The 13,316-nt window shown below is 42.1% G+C and overlaps 1 protein-coding gene across 1 annotated transcript in view; it reads left to right on the top strand.

Moving 5' to 3' along the window:
• Positions 1–13,316, top strand: part of LOC146776065 (polycystin-1-like protein 2) — an 865,077-nt gene that overhangs the window by 332,151 nt on the left and 519,610 nt on the right. Inside the window, exon 13 of the mRNA XM_085637447.1 lies at positions 4,147–4,288. Coding sequence (XP_085493573.1) covers positions 4,147–4,288 — 142 coding nt within the window. The remainder of the gene's footprint in view (positions 1–4,146; positions 4,289–13,316) is intronic.

Below are 13,316 nucleotides of genomic sequence, written 5' to 3' on the forward strand. Positions count from 1 at the left end.
GATCAAGGGGGCAATGTAAGGCCCAGGGGCCAGCACACATGGCCCTCCAGCAGGGAGGCAGCCCCCATGGCGGTCCCTCCTGTGCCCCACCAGCTGCAAGCCCCCCTCTGTCAGGAACACTGAACAGGAACCGAACCGAGGTCACAGCCCGTATATTTATACCACGTAATCCTTTGTGTCAAGGTGCAGGGCATGGGGGGAAACAGATGCAACTGGTTCAGGGGAGCTTTGGAGCACTTTGTTTTGCTCAGCTCCTCTTTCCTTTGTCAGGTGGGGGCTCTGGGATCAGACGCACCACAGGGGACGGAGCCAGCATTGTGGAGGGAAGGCACAGCCCTATTCAGGTCCCAGGTGCAACTCCTCCCTCCTATCTACATGCAGATCTCTCCATTCACCACCGGGCAGACTCATCCTGGCTCCTGGAATTCCCCAGCCTTCTCAGCTCCTGTCAATCACAAGCCAGACATGCAATTCACATCAGGCAGGCAGACACACAGTACACAGAAATGCCAACTTCTAAAAGTGGTATTTCTCATATAGTCATAACGGATCTGGGCATACCATTGCGCAGCATTAATTCTCACGATTTCATACATACTAAACTCGCCCCTGCACTCCTCTCATACCAGGAATTACCATGGACACACATATCCTCCATGTATTCCTATGGGAGGGCAGGCCAATCTCACCACACGCACTCAGAGAGCGCACGCACTTTACACTGGGCCACAGTGCTAAAGTGCCCAGAGGCCTAAAACCACTACCACCATGTCAGAGCTTGAGGCAAAAAGTTCAGGGGTGAACCTGCCAAAAAGGGCCAAGTCCACCAGCCGGATAGACGGGGGGATGATCAGGAGAAGCAGAGGTCCGCTAAGCTGTGGCCATCACGCTTCGCGGCTTAGCCACGCCCCCGAGATAGGACTTTTTAAAGTTTGAATTACAAATAGTTGAAAAAAGCCCAAGTTGCCAACCTGAGGTGGACCGTGCCAAACTCAGAAGTAATGGCCGACCATGATGGATCACCGGTCGGACACATGAACCAGGTTCGTTCTGATGGAAAGTTTACCTTTTGACTGAGAATCTTTTATAAAGAAAAGGTCATCCTAGACAAGTCATCGGCAGGGCAGTCTGCAAGCTGGATCTGAGGTGGGGCTCAGCGATGGCAGGCTTCTGAAGGCAAGTGTCCTGGTGCAGTTGTCGACCGAAGTGGGAAAGATCGAAGCGGTCAAAGAACAACACGCAATTTGACATTGACTGTACTGGCTTTGATATTTACCCTTGGTTCCGTCAGTTGTATAGGCAGAAAATACAGGAGGAATACACTTAAATACCAATCAAGGGTCCATGAATTGAGGAGTATCACTTGAGGGTTAAGACTCACAGTCAGTCACAGTTACAAAAACTCACCCAATTGCAGGCATAAAAGTATAGATAGTAAAAAACATTTCATAAATAAATAAAGCAGCATTTCAAGGTTCAAGATACATCCAGGGATAATACAGTTAGTTTCAAGGAAGACACTACATAGGGTACATACCAATGATAGGATGCATAAAACATACATAAAAGGGGCTGACGCGTCACAGACTAAAGTTGAAAACATTTAAAAAACAAATTAAAAATGAGGTCAGATCCTAACATACAAATATGATAAGGGTGGGGTAGTTATCTTGAGCCACATTTGTTTCGAACTCTCAGTGAAAAGCAGACAAAATTTCCCATTGCCATGCTAATATTCTCATTCTCCACCCTTTGCAAACACTCAAAAGCCTCCTTCTGGGAGTTCGTATTAAAATAGCAAAACATAGGGCAGAGAAAACGCTTCCTAAAATGAGCATACAGAGTGCAAAATACAATAAAGTGCAAGGTGCTTTGAGTGGCAGTGTTATTGCACGGACATCTAGGCAGTGGTTCTCCCCAGACTATATTCCTAGGAAAAGCAACTATCAGGTGTAATAGACTGAATCATAGTCTTGTTAAATAAAACCAGAGGTTCCCATTCGGAAACCAGGACCACAACCCTGTGTCAAATTGATTGGATTATCAGTGCAGTTTACAAGCAAATTATAAAGGTCGCCTGGTGGGCTCTGCCGTGACAATACTGAAATGCCTCTTTACCCTGGAGATAGCCCTGGAGACAATGCTTGCCGGCATAAGAGTCACTCCAACAGAGGCCAGCAGCGGCATCTAGGGCAGGCGCAAATGGAACTTATGAGCTGGGAAGTTGCAGGAAAATAGGGCTCTGGAGGTCAGCCAACTGACCCTTGAGGTCTCTTCTGGGGTCCTGAGCTAAAGGCAAGCAGGTCCAGCCTTCCCTAATGTTCTTTATACAGCAGGGCAGTTCTTCTTCTGATTCCTCACAGGTCCAGGAGTGTTCTGATGAGAGCTTTGTGGGGTTCACATTTATGTCCAGTGCCAGCCTGTGAGTGGAGTGCAATCTTTTGTCAATCCCCTAAACCAGTACTGGTCAGTTCCTCCCCTCCCACTGGGTTTAGAGCCAGCCTCACTGAAGAGGGAAAATGAAGGCAGGCCTCAGAATGAGCTTCATTTGCCAGTGACAGGGTAGGCATCATTTGAAGCTCAGGAGGGACATACAGGTCATGCTGTCAAGGGAGAAGACTACTCCCCCCCACACAAAGCCCTTTGTCCACTTTCTGGGAGCAGTACACGTCTCACCACGTGGGAGCCATACTCTCTTACACTCAACTATCAAACAATGAGAATTAACTCTAGATACTGATTGGCCTGCATTATGTTCAACTTTTGACTCCACCACCTGTTGAGTATAGCCTCATTATATATCTAGAAAGCAGCGGGGTGTTATGTGGAGTAATGCAAGCATGGCAATTGGCACTCTATTCCCCTGCTGAGTTGTAAATATATCTATAATTTGGGTTCAATGAACCCCTCACTACGCTTGGCCCCGGAGCCACTGTACCAACTGCACCATTGAAAGGTCCTCCGCCAGGGGCGGCTCCTCCGCTAAGGCAGAGGAGCCTTGACTCATTGCTTTAAGAGCAGGGCAAATCAAGTGATAATTACATAGTTATCATTTTATGTTTCGTAGGGTAGGGGCTGGCTTAGAGAGGGGCAGGGCTGGTGGCACAGGGGGAGGAGTGGTTTGTGCACACTAAGTGCGCATGACTGCTTAGCAGGCCATCTGGACCGGCCAAACAGTCATGCACACTTAGCATGTTCCCCACCAGTCTGCATTACACAGCCTGGTGGGGAACATGCCCATGCTCCCTTTCCCCGTCTAAGTGCCAAACCACGGCGCTCAGACCAATCACAATGCTGTATTGCTGCATTGTGATTGGCTTAGGGGAGCCTGAGAGACCGTGTGCTTCCTGCTGCTTCCTACTTCCGGGTCGAAGCAACGGTAGGCGAGACGGCGGCCGGTGGCTATGATATATTTTTTACATGTGTTCCTCTCTCTCCCTGTTCCCTGCCAGCTGCTACTCTTCCCTTCCATTGCAGAGGGCACATACCACTCAGATACAGGTCTGGAACCAACATAGACTGGTGCAACTTAATCCTACAAAATCCCTGGTATTTAGTAGTGTACCTTCCCTTGCTAACTTGTAGAACTGCTTTGAGGCACTCTTATGTTGTAAGATTAAATATAACAGGATTATAGAAGGCGCTTTGCTATGCAAAGTAAGGCAACAGCCTTAGAAGACGATCCAATGGTGAGGTTAAATTATTGGAAAAGCCAAAAATATTTTAAATCCAGAAGGCACGCTGTGACAATCCATTCTCGCCCAGATTAAGCAATATTTAAGATTGTATCATTCATTCATTCACAAAGTTGTATAATGTAGTAAAGTGAAAGTTACTGCAATGTTTTTTTCTTCACAAAGTGCATGTATTTAATTATTCTCTGAGATGTCACGCCCTCTGATTCTGCACTTATCAGTGTAGTGGTTGACTGTTTTGAAGATCTGAAATGGGCTTTGAAATGCACTCTAATTAGCAGTGAAAAGCAAACCAATGAAGTGTGAAACTTCTGCCTTGAATGCAATGACGATTTTCGCTCTTTACTAGGTCTCAGGCTCTGATAAGATCTAATTGCGGACATATCGAGGCATTTTATGGGCTTTCATCCTGTTGTGGTAAAACTTTCCTGCTTTTCTGTGTATTTTGCAGGTTTCTTCCCTCCCTGCAGTTTGCAGCCTCCAGGGTTTCAGGCAGAGTTCGCTGACTTTACTGGAAAGGAATTCTTCCTTCCTAACGCTAAACAGCACTTTTCTGAAGAGTCAGGAAGCAGCGTTTCGTATCCGAGTGACAGGTGTGTGCTCACTGCTTTCTGATTCTGGCTGAGTGTGCAATTACATTGGTAATTTAGTGAAATATTGCTTTTGCAAAACTCTCTCAGGCCAAGCGTATGTTCTTGTAGCACAGATTGATTTTTCTTTAAATACATTTTGGAATATTGTTAATTAAAGTAAAACAAAATAATCCTTAGGGTAGCATGAAAAATGTTTACTCCTAGGTTTGCTACGCGCTTCACCAAGAATCCCAAAAGCACTGCTGGAAGCGTACGACGACATAGATTTTTAAGCGTTGAAACGTATCCATGCGAGGGGTTTGTGGGTGTTAATTGCATTTTGCAGTAGGGTGACAAACTGGCATGGGTGCAAATTCAGGATGGTGGGTGTAAAAATTCAAGACAAAGGGTCAACATTATGGACAAAAATTCAGGACAGGAGGTCAAAATTCTGAACAAAACTTTGGGACCAAAGGTACGTTTTACAGACACATCAGAGGATCTCTGGCAATAGTATATAAGTAAGCCCATCCATATCCAAACATATTCAACCATTTGCAAACCTATCCATCATGTATCCTTCCAACCATCATTTCACTCATTCATCCCTCCATCCACCCTTTCACTCATCCATCCATTATCCATCCATCCGCCCTTTCACCCTATCCATCCATACACTCATCCATCCATCCATTCACTCATCCATCCTGTAATTTACCCTTTCACCCATACAGCCATCCTTTCACTTACTCATCCATCCATCCAGTCACTCATCCTTCCACCCATTCACCATTTCAGTCATCCTCCCTTTCTCTCTGCATCAACCCTTTCTATTAGCCATCCTTCCATCCATCCAGCCACCCATCCATCTACTCATCCATTCATGATTCCATCCGTTGACCCTATCACTCATCCATCCTTTCACTTATCCATCCTTTCTCTCCTCCATCCTTTCACTCCTTCACTCATCTATCCATCCTTTTGTCTATCTACCTTCCCTTTCACTCATTCACTCATCCTTACATCCACCCTTTCACTTGCCCATCATCCACCCTTTCAATCATCCATTCATCCTTTCACTCATTCATCCACCCTTTTAGCCATCCATCTACCCATCCACCCATACAGTCATCTATTTACCTTTTCTCTTCTCCATCCTTTCACTCACTCATCCATCCATACATCTTTTCTCTCATTATCCATCCATTCACCCTTTCATTAATCCATTCACCCTTGCACTAATCCATCCATACATGCACTCACTCCTTCACTTACTCACTCGCCCACCTTTTCATATTAATAATGAGCAGAGCCTTTGTCTGCAGAGTTGCAGACAGAAGAGGGCCATCAAGAATGTCACCCCTGCTGTAGTTCCTAAAGCAAGAGGTGGGGTGGGGGGAGGGTTCACTATGCCCCTGCACATAGGCAATGTAAAAAAGTGAAATTCATGAGTCATGCATGATGCACAGTGACAGGCCATAAGGTGACTGTTACATGGTGTTGTTTCCAGGGCTTTAAGTGGGATGAAAAAAGTGGGGGGTATCTCCAAAGGGGGCGTTTGATGTAATTAAGGGCATGGCTAAAAACACCTAAACTAAAAATCGGTGCTTAGTATAGTGTACCGCCCGACTGGTATTTTGCCTCTTCTGTCATTGTATCCAGATATATAACACAACAAGTAATGTTACACCTACAACAAGCCAAAACTATTGGGTTTGTCAATGGCTGTTAGTTGCATAAAATAAAAAAGCAGCAACCATGGATTCATTGAATATAATATTGAAAATGCATCAGTTCTAAAATGATGAGACTGTGAAAGAACTCTACCCCCTTCTTTTTAACTTCTTTCACCACCTTCTTTTCATGAACTGGATTCCGTAGCAGCATTGGCATTTTTGCACATTTCTTCCATCTGACAGAATGCCCTGCCCTAGACGGAGACTGGAGGAGGTCACCCACTGCTGTAACAGCCCAGACTGGCCCATTGTCATTCTGTATGTGGCAATCATCAGCCGGCATACAGAATGACAATGGGTGGGTGGGGCTGCTCTTGTGCTCAGAGGAAGAGTGCAAGGCTGCCCCATCAGGGAGCTGAGGCTTCTTGCAGGTAACTGTGCTGCTCCCTGCAATGCCCAAAATTACGGACAAAAGGCGTGCTTAAAAGGGATCATCACGGACAAAGGACGTGAGATCCAAATTACGGACAGCCCGTGAAATTTACGGACAGTTGGTCACCCTATTTTGCAGCCACCTGCCCTATAGCACCCACTTTCCCATCCCTAAATCTATTCTCACAACAATGGGAGTTTTGCCGACCTAGCCAGAGTGACTTGCACTTCGAAAATTCCATTAACTAGGTTGTGGACTTTCGAATCAGAAATGGCTTTTTTGGTGCACATGGGTTGAACTTCAAAATTAAAAAACCTTTTTGAGTCGGGCCTTTGGAGTCCAGAATACTATCAAGCAGCAATCTAACCTAGAGTACATAGATCTATTGAGGTCCAAGATCCCAGAGCTAGGGGTTCCCCAACTGTTCAGAAAATGAAATAATATTCATGAAGTAATAAAGTATATATACCTAAAAAAGGAAAATGTAAAATTTAAAAATACTTTGTGATGGTCAAAGTGTTTTAAATTGGTGGCTAAAAATGAAGCTGGTATCCTTATGAAGATTCATGGGAGTAGCGCAAATATAGCAAAATGAATCTAATATGGATGCCCAAAACGCTGGTATGCACTGACGAAAAGAAAGCGGGCATTAGGAGCAAAAACAGTCAAAGTGATAAGCTGAAGTTTAATATATCAGTTCATCTAATAGAAATAAAACCACATTTTGAAGAGCCCCAACCTTCACATCAAAATTAAAATATCGCTTTTCTGAATTTATTTTTCTGTGTGAGTTAAATATTTCATAAATGTATATTTGTTTGCTGTATACTTATTTCTCAATTTTTGTGTATTGGTTTTAGGTTCAGACCATAGGGCTTTCAGTAGTGATTTAATGGGGGTCCACAGAAGTTAAAAGGTTAAGTACTGCTGATATAAGGTGATAATTGTCAAAGTAATTTCCAAATTTCCCATTAGGTTTGTTTGAAATAGCAGGCAACTGTGGCAGATTTATTTCCAGTTTGGTAAGTGGGATCAGTAATTACAATCTTAAGAGTTAAGTTAAAGTGCAATACCCTTAGAAACTTTGATTGTCTGTGTAACCATACACTTGTGGTCCAAAGACATCCCATTTACAATAGCGCCTTGTGCATCACAAACCCTGAAAGATGCCACTAAATCCTATCTCTGCCATAAACCCCATCTGTGGCATAGCTTTGGGGATCTGATATCAACCACCCCATCTCCTCACCAGAGATGTCACATATCTCTTAGTGTATCACTGGAGTGCTTAGGTAATCCATGGTGTTTTAGTATTCAAAACAGATGTTGTATGTGGTGATATCTACATGTCATTGAACCAGTGCAGGTGATGAACAGAAACTTAACACTTTATCAATGCACGATTGATTATATCCATTAGTGTCAGGGAGTATATGTACATACAATACACTGCCATTATCTGGACATTTAATATCACTCTTCTGGAAGGAGATAGGAGGATTTTCCTTTTCTTTGGACTTCCTTGTAACCTTTCACTGATTTCACAATAGAGTACTTGAAAAATGCCATCTACTTTTATTGGAAACATAGTCCTCTTCCCATTTGTTCATCATCAGTTACATAAGACAGTGTCAGCCAAAACACTAGAGTTTCATCTATAAGAAGACGTGCTTAACAGAAACATGTGCATCTTAAACCAGCAGAATGAATAGCACGAAGAATGGATATCTTACTTTTTCACAGGTTCGTGAAAGGAACGTGTCCATAACCAGACGTCTGTGAAGTCCTCCAACACTGCTCATTAGCTGCCCTATTCCAGGATTCCATGCATTATTTGATCCACACAAGAGCAGTTCATTGAGAAACTGAAACCCATACAGCCCTCAGAGATCTAAACCCCCCTATCCTTCATATGAAATATAGCTTTCTGAACTTTAACCTGCTACATGTCTTATACGTTCAAAATTCCATCTGGAAACACAGGTCACGTCTACATCTCGCAGGTCCTGCGCCAACTGAACTGGCACGGATGTATGACGTTACAACGCACACTTTTACAACGCATGCACTTACAACGCATTTTTTACAACGCATAATCCATTACAACGCATGACATTACAACGCATGACACTACAACGCATTTTTAAAAACTACCTTTACAACGCATTTCCATTACAACGCATAATACCTTTACAACGCATACCATTACAACGCATAATATTAAATTGCATTTAAGGTAAGTATTAGATAGTATAGGGGTAAAAGTTACTTTTCTAACTCCAGGGGGTGCAACAGTAGGGTAAGTGTTGGATAGTATAGGGGTAAAAATTACTATTCTAACTCCAGGGGGTGCAACAGTAGGGTAAGTGTTGGATAGTATAGGGGTAAAAATTACTATTCTAACTCCAGGGGGTGCAACAGTGGGGTAAGTGTTGGATAGTATAGGGGTAAAAATTACTATTCTAACTCCAGGGGGTGCATCAGTAGGGTAAGTGTTGGATAGTATAGGGGTAAAAATTACTATTCTAACTCCAGGGGGTGCAACAGTAGGGTAAGTGTTGGATAGTATAGGGGTAAAAATTACTATTCTAACTCCAGGGGGTGCAACAGTAGGGTAAGTGTTGGATAGTATAGGGGTAAAAATTACTATTCTAACTCCAGGGGGTGCAACAGTAGGGTAAGTGTTGGATAGTATAGGGGTAAAAATTACTATTCTAACTCCAGGGGGTGCAACAGTAGGGTAAGTGTTGGATAGAATAGGGGTAAAAATTACTATTCTAACTCCAGGGGGTGCAACAGTAGGGTAAGTGTTGGATAGTATAGGGGTAAAAATTACTATTCTAACTCCAGGGGGTGCAACAGTAGGGTAAGTGTTGGATAGTGTAGTGTAATATTATGCGTTGTAATGGTATGCGTTGTAATGGTAGTATGCGTTGTAATGGAATGCGTTGTAAAGGTAGTTTTTAAAAATGCGTTGTAGTGTCATGCGTTGTAATGCCATGCGTTGTAATGGATTATGCGTTGTAAAAAATGCATTGTAAAGGTAGTGCGTTGTGAAAGTTGCGTTGTAAAGGTTGTTCCCCACTGGCACAACCTCTCCCTTCCCTTCTTTATGTGAATGCAACTGGGTTTAGCGACATGTGCAGAGAACAGAAGTCATATTTGGCCACTTTGTGGCATCCTTGAGAGGGTGTTGATTTATTTTATTTTATTTGTTTATTTATTTAATTAATGTATTTATTTATTTGCTTGATAGGATCAAATAAACTACCAACAACAGCACTACTCAATTATATATAAACATTCAAGCAATTGTATGTTTGCAATCACATATCCACATTATGAAAATAATTTAAAAAAAATTAGAATAACAATTATGCTAAAACCTTTGTTTTAGTAAGCCGTGCAGGCTCTGAGAACTCAGAAACGTGAAGACATGCTCCTTACTCATTTTAAGAGTTTTACAGGCTGGTCACCAAGTTGACTTATTCGTGTTATTTGACCGCCTAGCTATAAAAACTACCAGGCTAAATGCCATATCTAATATTAATATAAACTGCATTAATTGCATTATCATTATTAAAATTAGATAAAAGAAGCAATTATGCTAATAGCATTATTAAAATAAAATAAAAAAACATTTCCCTCTAATTTGGTTTGAAGACTCCTGGAATTTAGAGACCATGAATCCCAAACTGGTACTAGATTCCGTTTTGCATATCCGCAGGGCTATTCTGCGGTGTCTAATCTCCAGGATTCTGCAGAGGAGGACAGCACACTTTCTACTAGGTTTGCAATATTTTCAGCAAAAAATAACAAGCGCTCTTCAGGCTCTTTGGGAGTGTTACACACTGGTAACCTAGTGGAATTTTGCATAATATTTCACTACATAACTGTAAAAACTGCCAAAGACAAATTACCAAACCTGAATCTAATATAGGGTACTCTTGTGCTAGCTGGACCAATAAAGTCTAAGAACTCTTCGAATTTGCAATCACATTTGAATTCAAGAAAGCTATTTGTTAGACTTCCATTGAGCAACAATCTACCTGAAACGGCATGCAGGTATCATGCCTTTACAACTTTGGAGCCATTTTGGGGTTTTCTAATTTCTTATACCAGGTTTTTACATAGGAGAAACAGGACAATTTGAGGGCAGCCGGCATCTGTAATATATCTCGCGTGGGCACTCTATATGGTGAAAGTTCATTTACTGTTCAGAAGATTAAAGACTTCAAATTCATAAGATGAGAGATTGATTTGAATGTGCTGCCTGATTATATTAGGACAGTAGGGGCATTCTTCGAGACATTTAGTAATGGCTTGAGAAATTAATTTTCACTCTTGAGGAACCAATCAGGCTTACAACAGCCCCATAGGTCAGCCTGTAAAGTACTGCACTGACTACTTAGCCCTGTACATCTCCAGTATAGTGTGTGTAAGATAAGTAGGGAAGTTTCTTATGTGTTAAAGCAGGTATATCAATCTATGATCTAAGCAAATTTGAATGATTAAAGTCAGACATTAGAATACCCAAATAATTGAATGTATGTTACCTCTGTAGAATGAAGACTTTTGTAGAATTCTGGCCCTTATACAAAAAATGAGGGTTAAAGGCCAGACATTGTGATTTAGAAGCATTGATTTCAAATCCATATACACCTAAAATCATACTAAATCTTTCTAACAAAACTCTAAGTCCCATTCTGGTTTCAGACAACAAACATTTGTCACCTGCAAGTAAAAGAGCTAGCACCTTATGGCCCGTGATACATGGGAATCTTTTGTGTTGGAGCACATACACAACCTTGCTGAACTCCTCCATTAACCCTACTTATCTCTGTTAGTTCTCTATGTGCTCCCGTTCAGACCTGAGCATACTTATTTGTTTGAATTTAACTAAAAGTGTAGGCAATCCTGGGGAACCCCCACCCCTTCTGTAACAATTCCCAGAGTTTGCACTGTGACACCAGGTAAAGGCCATCTTTATGTCAACAAAGGCTACATAGAAGTTACCTTTGGTTAAATCAACTAGAAGAAAGCGAAATACCTGGTCTACAATGCTAATCTGTGGCCTAAAGCCTGCCTGAATATGGGAAATAATTTGATTTTCCTCCACTCACAAGTTTAGCCTATATAGTAATTGTTTGGAAAAATATATTTTGCAGATTACCTATTAAACAGATGGATGATAATTCTCAGGATTAGTTCAAGAGAGCTTTTTTGTATACAGCGATGATCTCTGCACCATGCCAAGTATCAAGAATCAGAGTCCCTGATGCTACAGGTTGGACAGTTTTTATAAATTTCAGTGTATCTCTGAGCCCCCTTCTTTTTAATGTATATGTTACGCCTATTATCCATTTGGCGGAGGAGCTGGGAGCAAAGATCATATCTTATGCAGATGATACCCAGCTCCTCTTTACATGGAAGGATAATGATCTGTCTCCTGTTTCAACCAATAACTCTCTTGCAGGAATTTTTTAAATGGCTGGCAGGAGCTCAACTTAAATATAACGAGGACAAGTCTGAGATCCTTCTCTATGGGTCTTTCCCTCCGCATTTCAGGGATGACCTCTGGCCTATGGGTTACCCCATGACTAAGTCAACAGGGAGCCCAGTGAATAAATCTGGGGGTCTGGTTCGGCGAGGACCTCCGATTCGCACTGCAGTGAAAGAAATTGGCCGGTGTGTGCTTTGGCACATTGAAATCACTCAGGAAATTCCTGCCATTGCTGCCCAGATCAGCAAAAGAAACGGTGACCCGCGCCCTCATCTTATCGCACTTAGACTACGCCAATGCCTTATACATTGGCCTTCCTGGGTATCAGTTAAAAAAGTTACAGACCATCCAGAATGCAGCAGCAAGAGCGCTGTTGGGCATTCCAGGTAGGTTCCGCACAAAACAACATCTTCGGGATCTGCATTGGCTCCCAGTGAGACAGAATGCCGTGTTCAAGGCATTCACACTTGCCCATGGTGCCTTATATAAATCTGGGCCCCCTACCTCAGAAGGCGATTTGATTTCTATGCACCTTATAGACATCTACGTTCCGCAGGGCAATGTTTCGCCGTTATGCCACGCTTCCGCCTTGCTAGGACCGGGTGGAGCTCCCTCTCTTTCAAGGCAGCCAAAGCCTGGAATGCCCTTCCCTACGAACTACGAAACACCCAAGACCTTAGGCTGTTTAAAAAGCAGTTAAAAACCCTGCTCTTTAACTAACACCAAGCTGCGTTCCACGCCCTTCTGTCTCCTTCATACTGGCTTCTGCGCCGGGACACTCCAGAGTATCCATACACGATATAAATATATAATAACATAACATAACATCGTGCAAAGATAATTTGATTGGCAAAGGAGAAATTTGATCTGAAATCTCATATGGTGTAATATTAGATCAGTTGAGTTCTGCCAGATGTATTGCACCATTTAATCAATAAAATAATAATACCACTCTTGCTGCTGTATAAAAATTTAACATGTTATCTGATGATGTTCACCGTGGGCTATGATATGCCGAAAAACCTTTGTATGATTTTGTTTGGATGCATCTAACAAATCATTCCAGTATTTACAACTCCAGTTTTGTTTTGCTACCATGTGTATCTTTTTTAGTTTGCCCTACATTCCAATATTCCAGCTTTCCCCCTTCCTTAATAGCAAAAGTTAAAGCTTTATTTGCTGTTCTACAGTCAAAGTCATAACAATCAGGCTTCCTTACAGTTGGACGACATATGGTAGTTTCTCTTGTAAAACACAGCTTTAGATTCACAAACAATCTTTCATACCATTCTATTAGTACATCAGTATTTAGTTCTTCAGATGCGTTTAGAGATAACACTGGTATGAGTGCTTCACAAATTTCATAAGTAGCATATTCTGATGAAATAATATCAGATCCCTTTACATTTTTTCTATTATTAGTTTATATTATTTTGG

This window comes from Triturus cristatus, chromosome 12, assembly GCF_964204655.1.
Source record: "Triturus cristatus chromosome 12, aTriCri1.1, whole genome shotgun sequence".
Classification (NCBI taxonomy): Eukaryota; Metazoa; Chordata; class Amphibia; order Caudata; family Salamandridae; genus Triturus; species Triturus cristatus.